The 15848-nt window shown below is 35.1% G+C and overlaps 1 protein-coding gene and 1 pseudogene across 3 annotated transcripts in view; both read left to right on the top strand.

Annotated features, from left to right (window-relative positions):
• The window catches only part of Fut8 (fucosyltransferase 8), a 236883-nt gene that overhangs the window by 181868 nt on the left and 39167 nt on the right, over window positions 1–15848 (top strand). For all 3 annotated transcript variants that reach the window (XM_057782923.1, XM_057782921.1, XM_057782922.1), the window contains one exon: window positions 2648–2885. In XM_057782923.1, the coding sequence (XP_057638906.1) occupies window positions 2648–2885 (238 nt within the window). The remainder of the gene's footprint in view (window positions 1–2647; window positions 2886–15848) is intronic.
• On the top strand, window positions 5297–5442 carry LOC130883248 (U1 spliceosomal RNA; annotated as a pseudogene).

The following is a 15848-nucleotide window of genomic DNA, read 5'->3' as shown; positions in this document are numbered from 1 at the left end:
TCTCACAAACAAGTGAGCAAAGTACAGTGATGTTTGTATGTATATGTGTGCACATTATGTGTGATTGTGGAAGTGCCATGAATTAAAACTCATATTTTAATTTTGTGCAGTAATTCTATAATATTGAATAATTTTAAGCTCCTTTTCTATAAGATATCTTTCTATCAGGATAAATTCCTGTCAATCTGATTTGTAACTTGTTTTTAAAAGAAACACTCCCTTTTCATTTACTTTTGTGTTTCATAAGTATAATAAGCTGTATCTTTAAAGCCTTAACATATTAATGATTACAATTTTATTTAGAGTCCTTTCAGTCTAGCTGAAAATAAGCTTTTATAGTCTGTTTTTTAATTTTTGATTTACCACAATATCAGGATATTCAAACTGTCTTACTAAGTTGTATGTATGTTTTCTTATTTTGTTAGATACTTCGTCCAAGGTTCTTTGAGTATACTAAATAATGTCTGTGTGAAATGCCTAAGTTTTGATTGGTTAATTTGTGATGCTAAAGTCAGAAGGATGCTGAGGTGAAGAAATCTTTCTCCTTTGGGACTTACTGGAACATCTTCAATATATATTCCCTCATCATTTACTCTCATAAATTATTTTCTAGAGAACTTACCTCTGCTGGAGTACACCGTAATCTTCTATATGAATTGTAGCAGGCGAAAGAAATTCTATAAAAGGAAAGGAATGATTGATAAGAATCACAATATAATGCAACCGCATACCTATAGTCTTACATAACTGGTAGAGATTTACGTAGCAGAGATGCTTTAAGTATACCAAATGCAACTGCAGAACAGATTTTATCGTCAGATAAAGTGATAAAGTGTTCGCGTGTGGAACAAAGCTTCTTCAGTGACAAGGCATGTCTCTGTCTCCTAGTCCTTAGTAAGACACACCTTCAAGACTTACACGGCCAGATAGTAGAAGGCCAGGACCAATGGTGATTGATAAAAGCTACTTGGTAATTAATTTAAAGGCTACAGAACTATGAATTTATTTCCCTTTTGTAGCTGTCTATAAATCTATAAATAACACATGTTATTGTAACAACAGTGGATGATAAAGACAGTTCAGATTAGAGTGTTCCTTTAAAGTTCTTTTCCATCCCAGTAAATCCTTCTCAGTTTCAGATTTGTTACTTGTTCTCAAAAGAATTAATCCCTCTTTATTGTCTGAGAAGTATTTTCCTAGATTTTTCTAGATCTTTATTCCAGTGCACCTAATCTTATGCTATAAACACAAATACCTTTTCTGTTTTTGTTTCTCCTTTCTTCTGCATTTTGTGGATCTTTTATGAAAAATATCCTTTGAATTTTCCATACTTTCAAATATTAGCATTTTGGCAAAACTAGAAGCCATACTGTGGCTCTCCTTTGTTTTACTCACACCATTATCCCAGTCATCCAGTTTCTCTTGTCATTCTCTGCCTTGGAGTCCTCCATTGAGACCTTTTACACGTAGATCCTTCTCTTCAGAATCAAGCATAGTAAATGTTTTCTTTCTGTTACCTAGGGCATACATGAAAAAAAAAATAGTGCATTCTTCCAGTAAACCTTCACACAGTTTTTGTTAGATGTAGATGGCAATCTTCTCTTAATTCAAAGCTCTGGAGTCCACAGTAAAGGCTGTATGATTTGCAAATTTTATCCTCTCACATTTGCTCCTTAACACACACATAAAAATGACATGTAAAACAGTGATAGAAGAAACGGAGTGTGGTAGCTAGGGACATTCTGTACTGTCTTTGCTAATCAGCATGTTTGGGGACATTTTCTTTTTTTCTTTTCTTGATATGATTTTTAGACTTATTTAAGTTCTGTATTTTTAATGCCTCATAAAAAAAATCTGGCAAATAATGTTTATCTGCTCCCTGGATAAATTGCTGAATCAGTAATAATGCTTCAAACCACTTTGAAAGTGTCATTCCCAGATCCTTATATGCTAGGGTACATGCTACTGAGCAGCTTTGCAATGTCCTGTCAACCTGCCTTCTGGCCTTGCCTTGTGTGTGTGTGTGTGTGTGTGTGTGTACTGCACGACAATGCTTAGGGTTCAGTTCTCATCTTCTGCCATGTGTGACTGGTCATTAGGCTTAGTGACAAGCGCCTTCCCTGATCTATCTGTCACACCAGCTCCTCTGTACCCCTTGTTTCTTGATGGAAGCCTAGTTTTCTTTGTAGCATTCAGAATTCTGGGAATGACTTACCACAAAAGTTACAGCTTTTCATTTAAGCTGCCTTGGATTTTGTCAAAGAATATCTTCTAAGAGTGCTGAAGTGCTGCTAGGGTAAGAGAAACCAGTCCTCCCAGCGTGATCTCAGCAGTTATAACATTAAATTCAGGGTTGTTCACACTTGCATGTTCTGAGTTATAGAAAAGTTAGACACTGTTTTTAATTTAACTTCTTAATTTCACATTTATTTAGTGATATTTCCAAAGTAATTTTTTTTGATGCCATCTCCCCTAATATGCACATCCAATTTTTATTGGATACTATCCATAAGACTTTATTTATTTAAATAAGAAATATGCCAAACAAGCTCTGGCTTATTATGTGAATTTTCAATACCTGTAACCAAAATGGGAAGTTCTTATATATATATTTCTTATATCTTTATCTTCTGTGTTTCACTGACAGAATCCCAAGGACTGCAGTAAAGCCAGGAAGCTGGTATGTAACATCAACAAAGGCTGTGGCTATGGTTGTCAACTCCATCATGTAGTTTACTGCTTCATGATTGCTTATGGCACCCAGCGAACACTCATTTTGGAATCTCAGAATTGGCGCTATGCTACTGGTGGATGGGAGACTGTGTTTAGACCTGTAAGTGAGACATGCACAGACAGGTCTGGCCTCTCCACTGGACACTGGTCAGGTAAGGAGCTTGTGCACCATCACAGATCTCTGGTGAGATCAGATTAGCGGGTTTCTAGGGACAGTTTTATAGGCTATAATCACCTTTTCTCTTGATTGATAAATGCTGTACATTATGTATATAAAATGTAGAACAATGTTTTATTTTTAAAGTATTGTATACCTGTGTGTAACAGCATATATTCATAATTCCAGTGCTTGGGAATCTGAGATTAGAAAATTGAGAGTTCAAGGCCAGTCTGGGCTACATGACAAAAATCTGTATCTAAAATAAAAAATACAAATTATTTAATAATTTATTTCACTTTGATATTCATTTTATCTTGATTTAGTGAATTTGCTATTGTTTTTTTTTCAAGGACAACAATTTAATATTTTAATAAGGATGATGTAACTCACTTTTAAGATGATGTTACTGAATTTATTTTACTCTTTATAACTATTACATAAAGAACCCAAGAATCTATAACATTAGCATGCCTGGAAGACTTGTTAAAATGGTGGATTCTGATACAGGCTGTCTGGAGTAGGGCCGAAGAATTTTCATTTCTGAGAAAATGTCTGTATCTTGAGACCAAGTTTGAGAATCATTGAGATAGACTGTGCTGGTAACTGTCTTCATTTTACAGTTGAGGACAATGAACTATTATTCGATTATTGAATTTTAAGTATAATCAAGAAACATTTGGTGATGGATAGCTCGCACTATTTCAGGCTTTCCCAAATGATTAAAAATTAATAGAAAGATAACAGACTGTTGTTGAGAATGAATCTTCTTAGCAATAATTTTTTGCCCTGAAAGTTTCCAGCAGAATGAGTCCAGGAATAAACAGAGGCGTGACTTAAGAAGGACTACACAATTAGCAGCATCAAAGTCACTGTAGCCTGAAAGCAGTTTCAACAGTGAAGGGTTTCTAAAAATCTTTTCAGGTCTATTTAGAACCTACCCAAGGCCGCTATAGCTAATAGAGTCCAGATGTTCTAACTTCCTATGAGCTGTCTGGATAACTTTTTTACAAATATGAGCGTTTCTGTAAAGACTTTACATGCTTTGTATGTTACATGTGTTCCTTAAATATGTAATATAAATTAAATTATTCCAAACCAAGTCAAGTTTTAGATATTCAGGTGTAGCCAAGTAAATACATTGAATATTGAAAAGAGTTAGAGTTGAGACTTCCACTTCCTCTTAAAGAGATATTTCTTGTAATTTGATAAAACTTTAACCTAAGAATCTTTAAACGTAATACAGTTCATAGAGAAAGTGCACATAGCAAAACTATAAGTCAAACTGGCTTTTTTCTCAAGAATAACAGTATTATCAGTTACTGTTCAAAATTGTGGTGTACAAATTCACTTTTAAATACAATTGCCAAAAATTACTATATAGGTGTCAATAATGGCATATTTATGTTTGTAGTTTTAGTAAAATTTATTATTGCCATAAATGAGGAAGTTCAGTGGTTATCCCGTTTTAAAATCTGAAATGTCTGTAGGTGCTATAGGATGTGTAAAAAGAACAAAGTCTAGTCCCTATTCTTCAGGAACTTGCCAGTGACTATATAAGACAGGTGTCTGTAAATACTTCTAACAGATAGGATGTGTTCAGTGCCCAAGGAGAAATGCAAACTTCTAAGAGTCATCAGAGTAACTTTATGGCTTAAGGAATAAGATACTTCACTAAGTCCCCTTCATTAAGGAAGCATAGACTAAAGTCTGTAAGGAATACAGAAAGTTGTTATCCACAAGGACAAATCAATGCCATTTATTTTAAGCCAAAAGTTAGTTATGTGACTTTTGGGTAGTGTAATAATTTGAATGAAAATGATCTTGTAAGGTCATATGTTTGAATATTTGGTTCCCAGTTGGTGGAGCTTTTTGGAAAGGATTAGGAGATATGGCCTTGTTGAAGGAAGTGTATCATTGGGAGGTGTGTCACTGGGCGTGGGCTTTGAGAGATCAAAAGCCCACTGCAGGTCTAGTCTCTGCCTGCCTGCCACCATACTTCCTGCCATGGTGATTGAGTGCTAATTCTTTAAAAGTGTAGGCAAATTCCCAATTGAATGTGTTCATTTATAGGTTTCCTTGGTCCTGTTGTCTCTTCACAGTAATGGAACAGTAACTAAGATTGATAGTACCTGTACACTCCTTGTTCTTTGTGTTTTATTTTACAAAGTTGTTAAAGTGATTTACCATGGAAACATAGTTGACAATTCATACATTCTAAGTTAATCTTATGCTATGATTACAACTTTAGTTTTTTAGAAACAAAATAACAATAATTGCATAATCAAATGTTAGGATTTTAGCAATGTTTCTTTTGAAAAGGATTAACAAACAACATTAATAAAATTCAGAACTATTTGATGGGTTTTTTAAAAAAAATCTTTCGGAAATAAAACGGGAAATTATATACTTACCCGGCAAGGAAGATACAAAGCTGTGTTCCCAGGCAAAGCTCATCCATTGCACTCTGGATGTGCTGACTCCTGTGAGTTCCCCACATGTGGGAAACTACTGCATAATTTGTGGTAGTGGGGAGAGGAGGAAAATTCTAAGAGAGCAAAGTGAAATGAAGGTAAGCATTCTCCAAAAACAGGCTTTGGCTCTCTAGGTTCGCTCACCCCATGTGAGGACCATTCTCCACTACTCTGTATGTAGAGTGTTCCATCTACATCTCTAGGAAGTGTCTAGCATTTAAGACCTAGATTGGATCAACACCTTGATATGTACATTTTTAAAGTAACATGATATTTTTGTTTTAGAGAAATATTACTGTTTTATAGCCTATCATAAATCTTAGAGGCACCTGTTATTGATTATTTAAAAAGTAGAGTTTAGTTCATCCTACTATTGTATTTTACTGTACAAGTATTAGCTTGTGTATTGTCTCTGTGATGGACGTTTACATCTCAAGCCTTTGCTATTATAAACAATGATTAATAGTTATCTTTAGGTATGACTCCTTGTGCATATATGATTAATATGTTAGTTTTTCTATGCTAGCCCTTATTAAACTTGTTCACATCATATAAAATGTATTTTATTACCCATATTTTCACTTTAGTGGGGCTGCCATATGGTAAAGTCACAGGTCTTTATGGAACTATGTTACATATAAAATTTTATGCTCTGAAAATTAGCTTGACAAACTCTAGTCCTCAGACCAAACAAAACCTCTTTACTTGTCTTTTAGAATAAAGTTTTAATGCAGCACATTGCCCATTTGCTAAGACTACCTATGGCTGCTTCCACACTACTGTGGCAGAGTAGAATAGGTAAGAGACCGTGTGACCCTCTGCATGAATCAAGGTTCTCCAGAGAGAAAGAATCAAAAGGTGTTTGGTTTGTGTGCTTAGAAAAACTTATTAGAAGGTATTGACTTGCATGATCATGAGAAATCACATGATCTGACATTTGCAAGTAACTCAATGCCTCAGACTCTTTCTGTTTTCTTCCAAAAGTGTCAGTTTTAGCTGTCATATATCTATCATTCCTCTAGTATTAATTTTTATTTTTAGCAAAGGCAAGATAAAGATTGTAGTAGTTACTTTACATTTTTCTCCAGTTGTTCCAATCTTATCTACTAAACATCTTTTCCCTCTATTGTGTTGTCTTACCATTTTTGTAAAAATTAGTCAGCAGTGTAGAATAACATCTGTTTCTGTTTTCTCCATTCTGTTTGTCTGCTCTGTTTTTTATCTATGCTTCACCTTGAATTTTCGCTAGTCTTCAAGTATTTTGTATCATTTAGTGTAAAGTGCATATGTCTAGTAGTACTACTGCTAGGTGATAGTAAGTGTACATTTTGTTAACTTGTCAACATATACCTAATCCCTTTATGGAATAATTGCTTCAGTGTCTCTTACTTTTAGAATTCATTCTTTTTTCTTTTAATGCATTTTCAGTACTTCCATTAAAATATTGCCATAAAAAAATAGGGCTTTATTGTTTAAATCTGCCAAGTCAGTTCAATATCTAGAAACTTACGAGTATAATAAATTAGCCCCTTTCACGTCTACTCACTTCTCAAAATACTTTTGTATTCCTTGTCTCACTAGTCTACCTACAAATGTATTCCTTAGAAGCAAACTTGTGCTCACTTCCTCTGTTTTCCCTTCCCTCCCTTCCCCCTCCCCCCCTTTTCCCTTCTCCCTCACTCTCTGAGCTACACACATTAGGCCAGCACTCTATCACAAAGCTACAACCCTAACCCTTAAACTGCTTCTAAATCTATCAAGTAAAGAAAATAAATCCATACTATATAGTTCCTGGGTTTCTGGGGAGGAGCAAATAGGGTAATATGCATGAGAATATCTGAAAATATTTCAAAATATGCCCTTATGTCTTATAGCATTCCATTAGAACTAATTTGCATGGTATTTTATGATGCGCTTTAATTCATTATGGTATTTTATATTTACATATCTGTATTGGTTTAAATAGTCCTAATATTTAAAACCTGCTTTAAGATTCTTATCTTTAGTATTTCCAGAAAAGCTGCAAATAATTAAGCGAAAATATTAATTTAGATGGTTTTACTAACAAAATAAGGTATTTTTCTTACAAAATTCACTTACATAAGTCTCTTTGAAAGTCTTGAACTTACTGAATGTTTGTTTCCAAATAGTTTTAATGCACCCAGCAACAAAGTTCATGAGCATTTATAGCAATACAAGTTACTCAGCTCTGGCAGGTGTGATTCAGAGTATCTGGCTCAACAGGACATTATCAAGGCTTGCTCAAAAAACTAAATAGATAACCTTCAATAAATAAATTGAATTTAGGCCCAGATTTGTAGCTCAGTGCCTAGTAGACACAGTCCCTGGCACCTATCCCCAGTATTTAAAAGAAAACCAAACAATTCTACAACAGAAACACCAAGAGTGGCACTGGGGTGAGCTGGGCAGAGGGACCTAGGATCATGTGTTCTTGGCTGGTCTGGGCAACATGGATGGATCTTGGTGGAAGGAGAGGAGAAAGGGAATTAATTTATAGTTTAAAACTTTCCATGAAGTTTCAGGTCTAGATGTCTTCCCAGTAAGCTGAGCATTTAGGGAGGACTAAATACCAGTCCAAAAATTAGAACACTTACTTTACAAACCATTGTATGAGATCAGGGTCACCTTTGCAACCAGACTGTGCTTCTTACAGGAGAGAGGTCACTTCATGTACAGATTGATGGATCACTCCTTTAGGGTGATGCAGTGTTGGACACAGATTAGACATCCTGGGGGAAGACTCAGAGGTGGTTAATATATGAGACACCAGACAGATGTTGCATCTAAGGTTATTTGATTTTCCCTTATCTTCACCTAATTTGTTAAGCACCATGGTTTTTCCTTCCAGCTGAGTATTTGAGAGGCTGAAGCAGAAGAACTATAAATTCAAGGCCTGCTTAGGCAGTCTAGCAAACCCCATCCCAAAGTAATGGATATCTCCAGTTCTGTAAACAGTTAACTGAATGCCTAGATGCTGCCCAGTTTATGTACGATGGAGGCTCGTACAGCAGTAACTAGATCTCGTGAGCCTTGCTAACTAGACTGCCAAGAACTCCGTGTACTTAATGCCCACAATAACCTGGACTGCTCACATTTTATATAAGTAAGTGACTTGCCAGAGATGCTGCAGCTATTAAGATACAGAACCCCAGTCTACCTTTAAAACATGATCTTTAATGAACCAGAAATCAGCACAATATCATTTTCAGAAGTGTCCACCTACTAAATTTTTTAAGGGTTGTTTTAAGCATTAGCATCAGGACATATACAGCCTATAGGCATCAAATGTTTGCTGTGTGTCCCTTTGCAGAATAAAAAAACAGTTAATAATTGAACTTCCTATACTCAGAAAACTCCAAATCTAAACAGAAAATAATAGGAAGTCTATCCTGTGAATTAAATGTGGTCTGTGGTGTTGTAAAGCCATAAACAAGACTCAAAAGGATAGGGGAAAGTATACCCATTCTAGCCAGAAAAGTCATAAATGGCATGTTTAAACTGCTTTTGGCAGGGTTGTTAAAATGGCAAGAAATGTTAGGGGTGGAATCCTACTCACTTGGAGTACTTGACAGATAATGATAAAATGGCCAGGTGCTTGTCACATCTTGCTTAGAGAGGGTTCCAAAATATCAAAACTGGGAAATTACTTTTTTCTTCAGCCTCCTATTTGCTGAATTACATAGAAGAGATATTTAAACCATCTGCTCTTCAGTTTAGCCTTTAGTCAGATGTGACTAAAAACTCAGTTTTGATAGATATATTACATTTTTCAAGTAAAACCAAAATATCTGATAGAAGATACTTGGATCTAAGTAATTTCTATTTAAAAGTTTTCATACAATGTATTTTGATCATATTCTTTCCCATCTCCCTCCCTACCCAACTCCATATTCTCGCCCTCTCATATTGTTCATACATATACTTTGATCATATTTTCTTTCTTCTTACCTATGCAACTCCATATTCTCTGTCTCTAAAAGAGAAAAAAGCAAAACAAACTTTAAAAAAACAATAAGATTAAAAATATAATAATAACAAAACAAAAACATGTACATATAAAACCATGGCATCCATTTTATTCTGGCCAACTGTTCTGGGCATAGAGCCCACCCTGGAATGTGTTTGATATACCCAGTGACCCTCCATTGAAGAAAACTAATTTCCCCAGCAGGTATCAATTTCAGATAACTTGTTGGTGCTCACTTCCCCTTCTCAGGAATGGGATTCTGTTTGGTGTGAACCTGTGTGGGTTTTACATGTGCTATCTTAGTCTCTGTGAGTTCACATGTTTCGGTCCTGTTTTGTCTAGAAAATGTTTCCTTGGAGCCATTCACTACTTCTAGCTCTTTATAATCTTTCTACATCTTCCTCATCTGCATAGATGCCTAAGCCTTGAGGAGAGGGGTTTGACAAAGACATCCCATGTAGGGCTAAGTGCTCCAAAGTCTCACACACTCTGCACCTTGTTTAGCTGTGAGTCTTTGTGTTAATTCCATCTTCTTCAAGAAGAAGCTTCTCTGGTTAGAGTTGAGCCTATGCAATGACCTATGGGTATAGCAATATGTCATTTGGAGTTATCTTATTGCTATTTTCCTTCAATAGAATACTAGTGGTAGATACTACCCTAGGTTCATTAACTGTCTAGTCTAAGATTCTAGGCCACTTTAGTAGTGTCATGTTTGGTTTCCATCTTATGGAATGGGCCTTAAATTCAGTTTCTAAAAGTGGTTAGTTGCTCCTATAATGTTTGTGCCACTATTGCACCAATCTAGATGCAAGTATTTTTAGGTGTACATGTGTAAAAATGATGGCTTTTTCAGTAAATACATCTTGAATTTTGTATTCATTATTAACTGTCACTTACACTATTGTAATCATTGTATTTCTTTTTTATTTACAATTATTCTGCTTGCAGTTTTATAATACATGTACAATAATTGTGGCAAACAGTACAGTCTTCTGAAAGATATTGCCAAAGTAGTCAAGTTAATATAGTACTGCTTGTTGGGGATTTTTATTTAACTAAATTGAAGAAATAACACAGGATTGCCATTTTTGTTATTTAAGCCCTTGCTATAAGCATTGCCTAAAGTGTAATGAATGTAAACTCAAAAAATTTGTACTTCCTAAAATTAGCACATAAGTTGAGTTTTATATTATGTTAGAAAGAGATGGAGGTATAGGTCTGTGGCAAAGTGGATGTGTGTTTGACATATGCAAGACCCTAGTCCAATTTCTAGCACACACATAAACCAGTTACATTACTAGATAGTGTTATCTTATGTACTTTAGAATATGACAGTTAATAGGTAATTGTTTGTATTCTGAAGTCAAGGCAATAAAAGGATAAATTATTCTGTGTTGATTGGAAAATATTCCAAAACATCAAAAATAAAAGTAGACAGGATATAAAGATTACCTAGTCTTGTAGTTTATGCAGACTGGCATATATTGTATGTGTCATAAATGTTATGTCTATGTTTATAACATTTTTAAAAGCCTGGTAATAGCTGTAAGTTATTTCATTTTCTGGATATCATTAATATTAATATATAATCATTGACCTAATTAATGTGTATGTGAGCAGATCACTTTTCCCTGTTCTCCTGGGGATATATATTTTAAATTAAATGTTTCTCATTAAGTGAAATCCATTCTTTGAACATTTTTTCTCAGCTTGAAAAGAATATTATTAATGATAAATTGCAATTTTTTTTGTTTTCTGTTTGGGTAGATATTTTGTTTAGCATTCATTCAAATATATATTTAGCATTTTCAGTTGTTTTTCACACAAGATGAATACTATAGTGATTGTAATGTGCCCATAACTACTTATCAACACTTATTCCTCCGTTTTAGTAGCGAAATTATGTATGTCGTGTTATAAAAACATTAGTAGCCACAGGTCCATATAAAAATATTCATAAATTAATACTTTTGCCTTAGCATTTTTAAAAGAGTGTGTTGCTGCTCTGTATTTTTGACATGAAGTCCCTCTTGGTCTTAAGGACATGCTGAGATGATTGAAGAAATGAACGAAAAGAATCATTCTAGGAATATTTGAATGCAGCCTTTTTGAGTTGTGACTAAATTCCACCTGAAACCTTTATCTAGTCATGTCATTTCACAAACATACTAGACAAAGGAGTGGTTTCACACAGCTGTATTTTGATAGAATTATTTGTGGTTGATGAGAGCAAATTAGCATTTTAAAGATGGTGGGTTTTATTTTTGCTAAAATATAGTATGTTGTTACCAAGTTATGTTTATTTAGTTCAACTTAAGCTAATCAATTATTATTTTATATTAAGGCTCATGAATAAAAGACACAGAAAGACTGTTTTACATTTACAGACCATTGCTTCTGCACCTGTCATTACTCCTTTCTGTAGTTCCGCTTCTACAGAAAGAAGTAGAAGGGAACAGCTCAGGCAGTTTTTCTTAACTTGTCATTTTTCAGTCTCTTGTCAGGAGAATTATGAGACGTAGTTTCACCGTCTGCCACAGAGCATACCAGTTAAATTAAGAGATTTGAACAGTCTTCTCTGTCAATACCAAGTGGAAGAATTTGTTTTGTCTCTGTAGTCATTACATAGAACACTAAGAACAATATATTCAGATATCTCCCACATTAATTAAAAGTGTAATGATTGTATATAATTTAAACTGAATAAATATTCAAAAAGTTATTTTTCCTTGTTTTGTCTGATTCATTTCTATGCTATCACTACTTAACAGCAAAATACCAAATGATGAGCAGAGGCCGCAGACCACTATGTGGACAAAAGCACCTAGAAAATAGAGACTTTGAGGTTTTGTTAAAGAATGCTAAATAGCTATAAACCCCTTTGGGGCAAACAGCTTTATTTAGCGTCTCAAGCTGTTAAATGCTCTTTGCATTTGATGAATGAAAATGAGGACATGATCATTCCTAGGTATGGTTGAGGAAAAGGGTTTTCTTGTAAATAAGAGGGAAATTGTTGCCAGAGGCATCTGGAAGGGTCCAGACTGAACCCCCATCCCCACACCTGTCATAAGAGGAGGGGTAGGGGAGAGAGGAGTGAAGAGAAGGGAACAAGTGACCAAGAGAGGAGCTGAGGATCATGAGGGCCCATGGCCAAAATGTCAGGTTTATATGGGAAAGAGAGCTGGGAGTAAGGGAGTGAAGCTTCTGGGTTGGAGCAGTTTAGGGAAGGGGTGAAAAGGGCTAGGGGGAGCCACAGGTACTGCCTGAGCCTTGTCCCAGCTTTCTTTGGGGCCTGACACTTGGTGTCTGGTTTTCTTCAGTTACACTTGTGAAATTCAAACTCTAGCCTGATACCTGATCTTGGTCTGTATTTTAAAAATAATGTGCTTAATATGAGTATTATGCTGGAATAACAACAAACACATTATTATGGAGCTAACTGGGTTGGGCCTGTTAACATTTGAGATATTTTTTACATCAAATGTTATTAATAAAGCTAATTTTAATAGTTGATTTTATTTTTGTTGTTGAAGACAATCTGAATAATAGTTGATTTTTACTGACTTGAAAACATAATCATATATGAGTAGAGGGGATTGGTTATCAGTTTTATTTATTTTGAATCTTAGAAATTCATCAGTTAGTAAAAATAAAGTCAATTTTATGTATTTCTTTGCCATGAAAGAGAGGGCTTTATCAAAGTTGTATTGCCGCTTATATCACACTATATAGTCTTTATATCAATACTGACTAGAAATTATTGCTTACAAAATGAAAACCATCTGCTTCGAAGGAGAAAGTAAATTCGCTCAAAGAGAACAAATTTCTTCCCAGGTTAAGAAGTCTCAGGTAACCTATGATACCTGCGTACTTAATTTAAACTGTTCCCATTTGTGGCCTTAGAATTAGACTAAGCAGGCCTTTGATTTAACAAAACACTTTCTTTGTGTTTTTAATTTGAGATGCATGTTGCTTTTATTAGTTGGCTGGAAGTTTTGTGGAATCCTTTCTCTTCCTAGCCTCATCTTCATCAAAGAAAAAAATCTTATCTTTGATAATATTTAACAGTTACTAGGAAGTCTTTAAAGAACCCTTCCAAAAATACGCCTAAGGGAAGTGGCATTGTTTGTAGTTATCAGAGGAGAAGAAAAGCTAGGTTAGAAATTGTGCTGACTGGCCACAATGTTGTTTGATCACCTCCTATCCTGTTTTGAGACTTTACTAGTCTGCTAAGCTCAACTTCCCTCAAACACTCCTCTCCTCCCTTTGAAGACCCAACATCCCCCACCCCAATTCTGTAAAAGTAAGGGATTTCTTTTGTGCTGGCGATCATTGTTGAATCTCCTTTTCTTTCCTATGAGTTGCTAGTGAAAATTAACACATTTCACCTGAAATATGACTCGCCACTTCTCTCTACCAAACCTGGAATGAATTATTTAAAACAAGTGTGAGAGACCAAAATTTCCTGGGTTTAATTTCTTCCAGATCATGCAGTGACCCTAATCATACCAAATTTATTCATTCTATTTGACCATACTGCTTTTAGATAAAAATGTAAAATAAAAAGTTAATGTTTATTGCTAAAAACCCAGAAAGTACAGAAAATACAAAATAAAAGAAAAAATACTAAATATATAAATATGCATTTATTTTAGCCATTTTAATGTATTTTAAATTAGTAGCTTCAGCTGTCAATTTGACCCATCGTAGAGTCACCTGAGGAGGGAATGAATCTCAACTGAATAATTTTCTAGATCAGATTGGCCATGTCTGTAAGGGACTGTCTTGATTATTGATTGATGTGGGAAGGCTCAGCTATATTGATTGATGTAGGTGGCACTATGCCTATGCAGGTTATTGGACTATAGAAATAAAACCTATCTAAGCATGAGTCTGTGAGCAAGCCAGAGCTAGTAGCAGCAAGCAGCATTGCCTTACAGTTCCTGCCTTGACTTCCTGTCCTGACTTCTCTCAGTGATAGACTAACCTGGGAGGGAAAGAAAGCTCTCTCCTCTCCTAATCTGAATTGTTTTCAGTGTTTCATCACAGCAGCAGAGGGAACTAGAACAACCTTCATATTTTTCTTTTTGTTTTTTAATCTCCATGATTTTCCTTTTCCTAGAATGTCATAGAGTTGGAATATACATTACGTGCTCTTCTGTGCCTACCCACCTTTTTGTTAGAGTTCCTGAAAATCATTTTGTCTCTTGACAGTTTCTTTTTATTGCTGAGTTGCACTATATTGTATTCTTCTTGTTTATCCAGTTATCTATTGAAAACAGTTCAGGTGCTTCCAATTTTTCACAATTCTGACTAAAGCCCATGTAAATATTTGTGTGCAGAATTTATGTAGGCATCATTTTTGCCTTATTTGGATGAGGTACTATTACAAAATACTATGAACTGGGTGATTTAACCAACAGACAATTCTAGAAGCTGGAAGGTCTAAAATTAAGATGCCAACAGTTTCATTTCTTGGTGACAATCCTTTCCCCAGCTTGGAGTCACTTTCTTGCTTTCTCGTTACCTTGCTTACTTATGGAGAATGGGAACTCTGATGTCTTTATCTTGTAAAATCAGTATCCTATTGTGGGGCTCCTACTAATGATAGCTTTCTAAAGGCATAGAATATATATATATATATATATATATATATATATATATATATATATATATATATTGTGTGTGTGTGTGTGTTTGTGTGTGTGTTGTGGTAGCTTGTATTTTCAGGAGGCAGTAAACATGCAAACTACTTAATTTAGGAAGCTGAATATTTTAGCAGCCCCAGTCCGGGGCTGAAGGCCTGGAAGCTCCATGGAAAATCATTGAAAGATCCAAAAAGCTAGAGTTTGGTGGCAGCAGGTTGTGCATGCTGATCTGGGGCCTGCTAGCCTATTGAAATCTATTAAATATTCTGCTTGCATTGAGGGAAAATCTTTTCCCCCAGCCCTTCTAGTCCCTGCCCATCGTGTCATTCCTCTCAGGGAATATCCCTACTAATGCAAAGTTGTCTTTCATCAGTCCTAGAACTCTTTTAATCCAGTCAAGTTGACAGCCAGAACCAGCCATCATACCACATGCCCACCCTCTATGAAGTTGACTCATAATGGCATCTCTTTTAGGCCATGCTTAATTTCTAAATAAAGACAAGAATAAAGTCACGATTCCAGCTTCCATGTCATAACTGTCCTTCATACAACCAGAAATGCTCTAATTCTTTTCCCAGCAATAGATGACAAAAATCCTTGGAGGAATACTTAATTTTTAAAATATGTTAATTTAGATTTAACAGTATTTAATAATGATATTAAGCTATGTTATATGGTAAATAAAATTGAAAAGGAATCAAGGATTTCTGCTCCTCTCTCCCCATGTGTGTATGCCCAACATTCTTAGTGAAATAACAACCACAATAATTATAGCTCTCATTTCTATAACAGGTCACATGGCCATAGCTGGTACTTATAACTACCTTCTGTACACCATTCTGTATTCC

This window comes from Chionomys nivalis, chromosome 10, assembly GCF_950005125.1.
Source record: "Chionomys nivalis chromosome 10, mChiNiv1.1, whole genome shotgun sequence".
Lineage (NCBI taxonomy): Eukaryota > Metazoa > Chordata > Mammalia > Rodentia > Cricetidae > Chionomys > Chionomys nivalis.
Note: the sequence above shows the minus strand (reverse complement) of the source record. Positions and strands in the feature narration are given on the sequence as shown.